General features: G+C 37.9%; 1 protein-coding gene across 1 annotated transcript in view; it reads left to right on the plus strand.

The window, feature by feature from the left end:
• The first annotated feature begins 3,864 nt into the window (after nt 1–3,864).
• Nucleotides 3,865–10,672, plus strand: part of STYX (serine/threonine/tyrosine interacting protein) — a 10,829-nt gene continuing 4,021 nt past the window's right edge. Inside the window, exons 1-5 of the mRNA XM_010295395.1 lie at nt 3,865–3,900; nt 7,133–7,165; nt 8,030–8,083; nt 8,810–8,907; nt 9,626–9,686. Coding sequence (XP_010293697.1) covers nt 3,865–3,900; nt 7,133–7,165; nt 8,030–8,083; nt 8,810–8,907; nt 9,626–9,686 — 282 coding nt within the window. The remainder of the gene's footprint in view (nt 3,901–7,132; nt 7,166–8,029; nt 8,084–8,809; nt 8,908–9,625; nt 9,687–10,672) is intronic.

The raw sequence follows: 10,672 nt of genomic DNA on the forward strand, positions 1-10,672 counted from the left end.
GGACCAGAAGTTCGTCCTTCTGAATACTCTTAGTGACGTGTGTCACTCCCCCCTCCCCCCGGTAGTTTGTGTGTACCTGAAGTTCATTCTGGTGGTGAAACCATGTTTGTTATAGGTCAAGCACAGACAGGTATTCGCCAGCATCTGCCACGCTCCAATACAAGCGTGTGTCAGTGCTGGCTCGTGGTGCTTCCTCTAGTCCGTTCCCGTGTGCTGGCTGCAGGCTGGGTGCATTGTCCAGTTCTGCAAGATGAGCTAATGAAGTCTGGGATAAATCAGCTTCCGTTTCTCACTGGTGAGTCTATGGCAGTTAAGAGCTGAACTCTTTTTTTACAGATCCTTATGCCATTTGAGTGTGTTCTACTTTTAATTTTTTGGGTATTCAACACATAACTCGTAATTCTTGCAAAGCTTTTCTGGTATATGCCATGAATGTAAACTGAATGTATTCTTTTACAGGTTGGTGATAGTGAGTATGTCAAAGTCTTCCGAGTAATAGTGATCATACATGGGATGAAAACAATTTCTAAACTTCAATTTATATGTCTTTTTCTAAAATTGGCATATTTTTCAAGATGAGGTCTCAAACTTTCTTAGATTTGAGAAGTGCTGGGTTACAGTAGAAACATGTATGGCTGAAGACCCATTAAAAGAGGGTTGGCTTAATAACAGTGCATGCTGGTGTAGTGGTACTGAGACATCTTAGCACTTTTGGAAAGATGGCAAATAAGGACTGGAATAGCTCAAGAAGTTTAATGGAAATTATTTTCCTATTAAATTTTAAACAAAAAAAATGAAAACAGTAGGGTATATGTAACGCGAACACAGCAATAATTACCAGTTCATTACTGTGTTAAAACGTTAGCATATTTGCTTGCAAGTAGGCTGAGTAAACTAGTATTCATGATGTATTTAGAATTTTTTAGGACATGGTTCTTGTAATAGAATTATCAGCTTATTGGCTAAGCAGTCATATTTGCCTTTTTATTATGCATGTAAAAACTGAGTTCTCTTTAGCACATGATTTTTGAAGAAATGTACATTTCTTAACAGCTATATTTAGTCTGAAATGCTAACATATTTTTGACTGCTTTTTTTAACTGTGCAATAGTGCAGTCCATCTAAAGGTGGAACAAATTTCTTGAACTTTTTTTACTCTTCCTTTTGATAGGAAACACAAATAACACTCTTAAACATAGTGATTCCCCTCCCCTGCAGACTTGAAAATGAGTAGGAAGCCTGTATTACAGTATTTATTTTACCTGCCCACATAATAGAGCAAAAGAAATTTAAAACAAATGATACGTTATGCTGGGAAATGTAAATCAGGTGACAGATTTTGACCATAACTCTGTGGGATACTATCAGACTACTTTGCATATATCAAAAGTGCACAGTGGCAGCTGAAGTTGAGCGATCTTGTCAGTCGTGATTAACTTTTATGCCTTGCATCCGTGGGAAGCCTGTTGAAGTGCATAGGCATCCACACAGATGTGAAGGTCGCGCACAGCTGGAGCAGTTTGTAGAACTTGGGACTTAAAGCATCTTTTGTTTAATCTAAATGAGGATTGTAAAGAGACCTGTATGTTCCTCGGCTGTCTCAATATAGCCCAACTCAATAGGCTGTAGTTAAAATAAAAAAGAAGGGGGGGGGGGAGATAAAAACAAGGCATCAAAAAGGACACACTTGCACCATTTTAAACAATTCTAATAATAATCTGAATAGAGTGTTTCTGGTAAAGCTTGTTCATTAGTGCACATTCTACAGATTCTTCATAAAAAATGACTCATCGAGACCTTTTATTGTAGTGGGTAGAAATACTGTGGGGTGAATGCAGGAGAAATACTATTAGAAAAAATTCATTTGAGTCTCAACTTCTGTGCAAGTCTATTTAAAAAGAAAATAATACAAGAAGTGTGGCAGTCCTTCCACTAGGCTATATGCTTCATATAAGCTGAAGAATTCTGCCTTTACTGCTTTATTGTGCTTTAATAAAAGCCAGTGCTGATGGTCCTGTGTGCTAATTGGTATTTAACAAGCTAGTAGAAGTATCTTTTGGACCAATGTTACAGGATGGGACAAATAAGAAACATTTGTTTCTTATCTATATTACATTTCTACTTTCCATTTAGTTGTCTTAATCTACCTTCTACCCTTTTCTGTGGCTTGTGTTTCTCTTTGCTAAAATAACCTTTATGTTCCTGTTGTACGCTTCTTCCTTCCTCTGTGTGCTCTGTCATTCCCACCTGCTATTGTTTTTCCTCTCCACCTTCCTGTTTTTGTACTCCGTTGTATTTTCAAAAGCAAAAATGTCTGTATCATGAGGGCTTCCCATTGTCCGTGAGCTCTTTACAAGTACACAGAAACCACTGTTAAGCGCTGCTTCCCAATCCGTGTTTACCATTGTTGAGACTGACTGAAGTGGGATCTGTGACCGAGAGGGGACTTGCCATTACAGCAAAGCCTGTCTAATAGCTGGCTTTGCTAAAAAGTGGCTTTACCCGTCCTGCCAACCGTCCAGTGTTGTCACCGGTTTTGTCCCAGTGCTTATCTGACCTGTGGTGACCTGGAGCAGGGAGCTTACTTGGTAGATAACCAGCTTTGCTAAAAAAGCTGTTAGTTTTGGGCCATTACAGTTTCCTGAGCGTGGTGACTATAGGATTAAACAACTGTGCAAGGGTAAGAATGTAACCTCACCCTTTAACCAGCTGTTGTTTTGGGTTAGCACTACTGTCAAAGCCTTCCTTAACCTTGTTAGCGTAGCTCTGTTCTTGTTAGTGGCATGCCCACATCTTGAGTGAACAAAAAGGCTGGGTTTAATTTTTTATACTTGCACTAGGACTTCTACCTGGGGGAAAAAAAAGTATATATATTTAGTCCTGAAGTGGTCAGGCAGTTGGACTAAATTATTGTTGTAGGTCCCTTCCAACTGAAATAATTCTATGTATATAAAAAAATGCTTCTAACTGGAATAACTGTCCAAGAACATGAAGCATGACTGAAACTGCAGACACAGCCTTTCATTTCATTCCATTCTTGTTTGTAGCTAGTTTTGAGACCCTTAGAATAACATCTTTCACAGTGAGATATGACAGCTTTCAGTAATATTCAAGTATTTTTCTTGAATATGTTTGCAGTACTTCATTTAATTTGTCTGTTTTCTTATTAAAGGGTGTCAAATGAGTATGCTCTATTACTACTTCGGTATTTCGTTATTTCTTTTGATGATTGTTTGTTCCATTTTACAAAGACCATTGGTGTAACTAGCTTTATTCTCGTGCAAGTCTTCAATGATAACGCTCCCCCAATTTTGTTGGACTGTATCAGCTGGGAGTGTTTTTTTCAAAATACTGTCTAAAATACTTTCAAAACCAAGATGTGATCTCATTTTGTGGTGTAAATTAAACTTAAAACTCCCTCAGAATTAAGCATAAAGCTTTTGTGTCAGGGGATGGGGACCCATCCACAACCCAAGCCATAGCCTGCTAAGGGGGAGTGATGGTAGTATTGGCAGTTAATATAATCATGCCCTCTGACTGTTCTAACACTGTTTAGCTGTAATTTTAATTTCCTGTGCAGAGTGGTACAGAGTCATAGCCAAGAGATAGTTGGCCAGAGCAGATGAAGGAACTGAAGTAGGTCAGCAGAATGTGTGGCTGTCATTGCCGTAACAGTTGTCTTCAGCTTTGATTTCACAGCTTGTGGAAGAACGTTGTACCAGGTTTGGAGGAGAGACTTTGGAGTGTTATAACTTATATGAATATTCTACTAGACAGGGAAACAAACTTAGGCAAGAGGATTCTGACAGCCCTAGATTCTTGAGGTATGCAAGGAGCAATCAATCATGCAGAAGGCTTCCTGTGATGAATTGTCATGGGAAGAGAAATCTGTACAGAAAGGTAGGTGATGCTATTAATCAACAATAAAAGAGCTGTCTGAGTGTTGGAAAAGGGTCAGAAACCCGGAGTGGTCAGGAAGGTGTTACTGGGATTTGTGTGCAGCTTTTCCAAAGGACTTGAGTAATGGTCTTGAAAGCAGGGAAAGTGTCGTTGTAGCTGGTGGCTGATGCCTAGTGATGCTGAGCAGATAAGGAGCAGCAGCTAAAATCTAGGAAAGATACTTGCTGATGTTGGATTCTTCTTTAAACTACTGATTTGATTTATTTTACTGGTGGTGTTTTCAACACCTTTGAGAGCTTCCTCCTTCATTTAGGGTAGCTGTGGTTTCAGGCTCTACTATTTATAAGGCAGCAGCAGCTTAGCCATCATAATGAAAGTGCAGTACTGCGGATTGCCTTTCAACCAAAGCTGAGTTTTGGTAAGGACCGGCTAGGATATATGTTTTATATGTGAAAATTAAATGGGTCTTCAGACTTGAACTATTAGTTAGGAACCAGTTAAGTGATGTCACGTGTGTATCTGTTTCACTACATTCCTTCTGCTGAGGCATACACAGATTGCATAAGGTATGTTGTGGTGCTGTGTTTAAAACCATGGTCTTTGCTTTTGTGCAGATGTTGAGCAAAGACAAGTCTCAATGTTGGGGCTGTTAATATAAAATTCATATTATCAATGCTTTAATTAAAGTCCTAGCCAAGGTTGCACTTTCAGGAAAAAGTCTACATCTACATGCATTTGCACATGTCAGTGTAAGGTGTTAGTTTTTTTGCCATTAAACTCTTCTCAAGAAGAACAGGTGTAGCTGTGGCAAAATATTGACAAAATAACCATAACTGTTGGCAGAGTAACTCGATGTAGTTTGGATATTGGTTACTGAGAAGCTCTTTGTAGTGTAAACAAGTCTCGCCGATTCATTCATATCTTCAATTTATTTCAGCTGGAGATTGGCTGTGGATGGGGAAGGGGGGGTTTAAACATACTTTATTTTCTTTTCTCTTGCTGGTCGCTCCATTCTGGGACAGTAGTTGAAGCGCTTTAGATAGTTCCTGGCATTTAATTTGTGCAAATACAAAATACGGCAGATAGGTGCTGTGAACACCCTCAGCAAAAAAAGCTGAGGTATCTTTTAAAGTTGTCCGTCAGTGAATCACAGTCTAGTTTGGGAAGATCTGTCAGAGGCGAGTGGCTCCTCTTTAAAGTTTTGGGATTGTGTGACGTGTTTGCATTCCTTGTCTTTACTTTTGTCTTGTGAGTATTGAAGATCACTTCTTCCAGTGAGTTGTCACTCATTCTGTAGAACCTACCAAATACTTGGAGTAACAGCCAGGAGTGCTGTTATTCTATCCAACTCTAGCATCATTTGTCATTTTCTTAGCAGAATTCTTGTATTTGGTCTGATAAGAAGAAAAACTTTCAGTTATTATTTGTCTGCTGGGTGCTTCCAACAGTGTGGAAAACCTGGTTGATGAATGAATTCCTTAAAATGAGACTGCTGCTTGGGTTCAGTCTGCATTGATAGATTATTTTTTACATAATTTTGCATAGTATTTGAATAATCTTGCATTGTTAGTTTTAACAGCCTTGAAGGGCTGTCAGGAAATCACCAGAATCACTCTTTCAGTAGTTGGTGTACTTGTATAAAGAAAACGTTTAATCTGAGACATCATCTTTCAGATATTTATTTTGTACACTAAATCCCATTGGAAACTGTACCTTTTCGGCTTCTTGAAGAACACTGAAGACTAATGTCTGGAGCCAATACTGACTTTTTTTTCTTGTTCAGAACATCTATGGCACCTCTTGTCTTTTGAGTTTCATTTCCTTTGGACTATATATTGATGAATTATTGCCTACTTATTTTGCACAGCTTACAGCTGTTGGGACTAACGCAATTTCCTATTTCTCATGCATTTGAAAGGAATATTTGTAATGTATTGCTAAGTCCCCTTGACGAAAGTAGTGATGAATTTGTGTTTTCTTTGTGCTCCAGATTAAGACTTCTAAACTCTACAAGTATATAAATAGAGTAATAAACCCACTTAAGCACTTGTATACTCCTGGAGTGTAGCTTAAGCTTTTCAGAGTTTATTTCTCATAATATTGTTTTTATGCTTGGATAAAACTGGAGTCATCTTGCTTTTTGGTGAATGAATTATGCTTTCATATACACAGTGAGACAATGGGATTATGCTAAAACACTCTTAGGTCAACCTTCAAATGATACAGTTCTGTAAATATCATCCTTTTGTCACAAGGATTTCTACTTTCTAGTGCCAGGAGCTTTTATTATTACAGTTGGAACATGCAGAAGTAACTTCGCTTACCTCCCTATGTCTTCAGCAAAGGCCATTTAAGTGTATTTTATTTCCCTGTTTGTACTACCATTTTAGGTAGTATTCGAAGAGTTGAGTGGCTTAATGTTTGTTTGCTTTCTCAGAAATGCTGTCCCAGATTCAATTCAAGTGGTTTTCAGAATAACTTTACTGGTACTAAAATTCTTTCTAATTCCGCTAACAGGAGCTAGCAAAACCTTGTTGCGTAACTGTGTGTGTCTGGGGGAAGCACTGGATTTTTCTTGTGTGTCTTAGTAAAAAGGTGGTTAATGTGAAATTGGTGCTACTGGTACAACTGCAGGTGCTAAGGTGGACAATAATGCGGTTTAAGGTCCTGGATCTTTCTTGGTGTTAATCCTGATCTCACTTCAGATGTTGAAAATTTAGAGTTCAACTTTGCCATAGTTTTGAGGAGATTGGAACATCAACAAGAAGGACATATGGCAAAGTTGTGGGTTTTTTTTTTCTTGGCTGCCGGTGTGTGTGGAGCAACCAACAAAAATTATGTAAATAAATGTATGCAGTCTATTTTATTTGATATATTTGACTATTTCCTTTTTTTTTTTCCTCCAGCTGGTAACTGATTTCAGATACAACTCCTTCATGTGTGAGGGTCAAAGAATGAGTAAGAGCCTGTTAATAGAGGACAGTGGGAGTTGTAAAGAAGGAAAGACAGGAATAGAATCTGCCTGAGCATTTTTCTGTTCAGCTTTGGCAATTCTGTAAAATGAAGCAAAGGATGAAAATGTTGATCCTGGCATTTGCTCTGGACAGTTTTGATAGATTGAGTTGGATGATTTTCTGCAGAAAATAGATTTTGATTCTTTTCCATAAGATCTCTGAATGAATTTGTTTTTCCCTTTATGTTCCTATATAATTATTTTTTGTTTTATTTTAAGGATTGGACCTATCCCATGAGGAGAGAGATGCAGGTATGACACACTCTTATTTACCATTTGAGTCAAAACCCATGGTGCATTCAGTAAGAAAAAGAAAGTGCCCTACAAAAGAGCTGGTATCAAAATCAGTCTTTAGGGTGAAGTGTCAGGCAGCACCATGGGAGAGATGTGTGAGAATTGCCAGCTTAGAGTGCAGGTGTGCTTGGATCTGTGTTGTGCAAGTACTAAAAACAAAACAAAAAAAAAATTATCATCTTCTCTTCAGAATCTCCAAAATACTATATTTTTGTTTTCATGAATGTTTTTAGGAGATAGTTGCTAAAAATGTATTGGAGCCTTGCTTTTTAATTTAAATTTCGTTGGAGGTAAGTGTTTTCAAGTAGGAGCTCTGGACAATTAAAATTTTCCTACCATGGTGTCAGCCAAATATTTGCACAAGATAAGATCTACAGACCTACATGTCTTTATTGGTGGACAGATAAATGGTTAAAAATTTATATTTTCCTACTAGTAGAACAAAGCTAGGAGGCTTGCAATGCATGTAACTTTTTCCGTGGGAGCGATTTGGAATTAATTGCACAACACGATTACATACAAAGTTAGAGCTCCCTTCATTTGATCTGGAGCTGGGTAAAATGTAGTAATGAAACTGGAACTTAGTCCAAATAAAGGGCTTGATTCCTGTTCCAAAACAAGATCTCCTGCATAAAGATCATGTTTCTTTTATTTTGCCAAACTGATTTTTTCCCCCCCGTTCTGTTATAAATGACAGTTAATAACACACCTCTCACTAATATCTAAATTACTTGTTTCCATGGCCATAGTCTGAGTTGAATGAAATGTATTATTTAAAATAATTTTGAGTTGGTATTAAATGTCTGTTTTTCTGTCCCCTAGGAAATTTTACCTGGGTTATTTTTAGGCCCATATTCTTCAGCTATGAAAAGCAAGGTATGATTTCTAGAATAGTGTTTCATATGGAAACTTTGCCGTGGTGATTTGTTACTTTGGCGGTATGTTTAAGTGTTATCCATACAGGTGCAAATTTGGTTGCAGTCCTGAACTGGAACCTGAAACATGTCAGAGTAGAAGTAATACCTGGTACATTTATGGGATGGTCCTTTTAGCCTGCAGGATTATCTGACTGGGGCTGGTGTCAATGCCTCCTCCTTCCAGAGCAAATCTGAACTACCACTTGTGGCACACGCAGGGGCCGTTGACACTTGCAAGACTCTGTTTTCCGTGACAATCTTGTGAGCTGAAGGGTTGCGTCAGGAGAAAAATTGTATCTTCAAGCTTACCTCATAGTTTAAATGATCTTACTTCCAGTGGTCTGATTCCAGCAAGAATCAATTGCTATCTGGATACTGCATCATGTAGGGACTTGCCATTTCAGGTAATGTGGGCAGAGACAAACAAGTTCATTGAATGCCTTCCTTATTGCCTGTTCCTTTTATCATTGCTAGGAATGCTTTTTCTTGCAGCTCCTAATGGTTGGTTTGTCTTTTTGAAAGACAAAATTTTTCACACTATGCTATGAATATTAGAAAACGAGCTCCGATTTTCCTTGAGGACGTAATATGGCCCTATTGTGTATTTAAGTATAGCTTTTCTTTTTATTGTTGTGCAATAGATGGATTCACTAATTTAAAAATCTGTTTTTTTCTTTTTCCACAGCTACCTATACTTCAGAAACATGGAATAACCCATGTAATATGCATACGGCAAAACATTGAAGCAAATTTTATTAAACCAAACTTCCAACAGTTATTTAGGTGAGAAATGATCATAACATGCAGAACTGCAAACAATGAAAGATCTTACTTTTAAATGCCTTATTCCATATTAATGAGATTTTTTTGTGTTAGTGTTCTTTCCAAATATTTTCACGTTGTCAAAAGTATTTGAAAAATGTGCTAAGGTATAAGAAGACTCTTAAATCCAAACCATGAAGTTTCCAGACAGAAACCATTCAATTCTAGACAGAAACAGCACTGCAAATGAGAAGTATCCATTAGTTTACAGTGACTGTCTTCAGTTTTAAAGTTGTAAGTTCTGAGTACAGTTTGTCCTGCTAATAAAACGTTTGAGGTAACTTAATCAGAATGCTTGTACCTCTGAAAAAGTTGCGTAGAGTCCCAGGAAAGAACACTAGCCCAGTTTGTAAACTGATGGGGAGCATGTAAGGATGTAGTACACAGATCTCAAAGTTGAGTCACGTGTAGCATAATACTTGTGAATTGCTCCACTCTGAGAGGTGATTTTGTCAGGGGATGTTGGAGAAGGTTCCTCTCTTACTTCCTTGTTAGGACAGCCCCAGAGGTTGCTTGTTTGTAGATGTTCTGGAGCTCAGACCAAAAAGTGAAGCCAGGAGGGTAGTGCTGGCTTCCTTCTGCAGGTTTAAGTATTGTAGCAGGGCTGAATCAGCTGTACGTGTACAGGTGGCAGCAACTTGGTGTTATTGTGTACTCATAGCAACTGTTTTCATTGTAGGTATTTAGTCTTGGATATTGCAGATAATCCAGTTGAGAATATAATACGTTTTTTCCCTATGGTAAGTATTTGTGTGTGTTAATGTGAATGGATTGGGAATGGAGTTGCCCATTAAGACTTTTCTGAACTAAGAGATACTGATTTTCAAATTTGGGATGCCCAGCCTGAGCTGCAAATTCTTAAGTGACTTATTATTGCCACTTTTTAGTAAGCGTAATTAACTGCTTTTCCAAGTGTAGAAACTGAGGCAGAGTTGTAAGAGCTGTATCTCATTGTGGTCCAAAAAATAAAAAAAGAAGCTGTGGGAGAATGCAGGAGAACCTGACCTATAGGAAACTTTATTTTTTGAGCCCAAGAGTATTTACATCTCTTTGCATCAAATACTAAAACAAATACAACAGAAAATAGTAGCCAGTTAGTGTAACTAAGTTCTTCAGCATCTTGAAACATGTTTACTATAGAGGAATTAAAAAGTAACTTTAAGTTAAACAGTAGCTATTACATACTGCCATTTGGAAATGGAATAAACCCTTAGTTTTGGTCTATGGTTTTGTATCTTTATTTTAGGTTAGTTTGCAGCTGAGCAAAAGTATTTTGTTCCTTTGCCCACCCCAAAAAACTCCACCAAAAAGCTCTTCTGGCTTCCCTGTATATGACACAGGTGGTCATGTTTTTGCAGAACAAGGTGGCAAATCAGTTAATGACTTGCAGCTTTTCCAAAGTATAATGCCATTTGATCAAACAACATCCTTTGCAAATCTCGCAGCTACTGACATCCGAGTACCTCTGTGATGGTATATTTTTAAGAGTCTAGTTTGAGTTTTCCCGACAATAATTTGTTTAGCTTTTGTTCTTCATCTAATTGTCTGTTTCAACCGGGCAGTATTCCACAGACATCATGTCTCACCTTATAGATTGATTAGACATACTTTATAACTGAAGTTATCTTTGGAGGACTTCTATGAAGACACAAGTGTCAGTAGTGTGGTCTGGGCTATATTGCTGTTGATGCATGTGGGGTTTTTTTGTAGTTTTCGTGTTTGTTCC

This window comes from Phaethon lepturus, unplaced genomic scaffold, assembly GCF_000687285.1.
Source record: "Phaethon lepturus isolate BGI_N335 unplaced genomic scaffold, ASM68728v1 scaffold31829, whole genome shotgun sequence".
NCBI classification, from domain to species: domain Eukaryota; kingdom Metazoa; phylum Chordata; class Aves; order Phaethontiformes; family Phaethontidae; genus Phaethon; species Phaethon lepturus.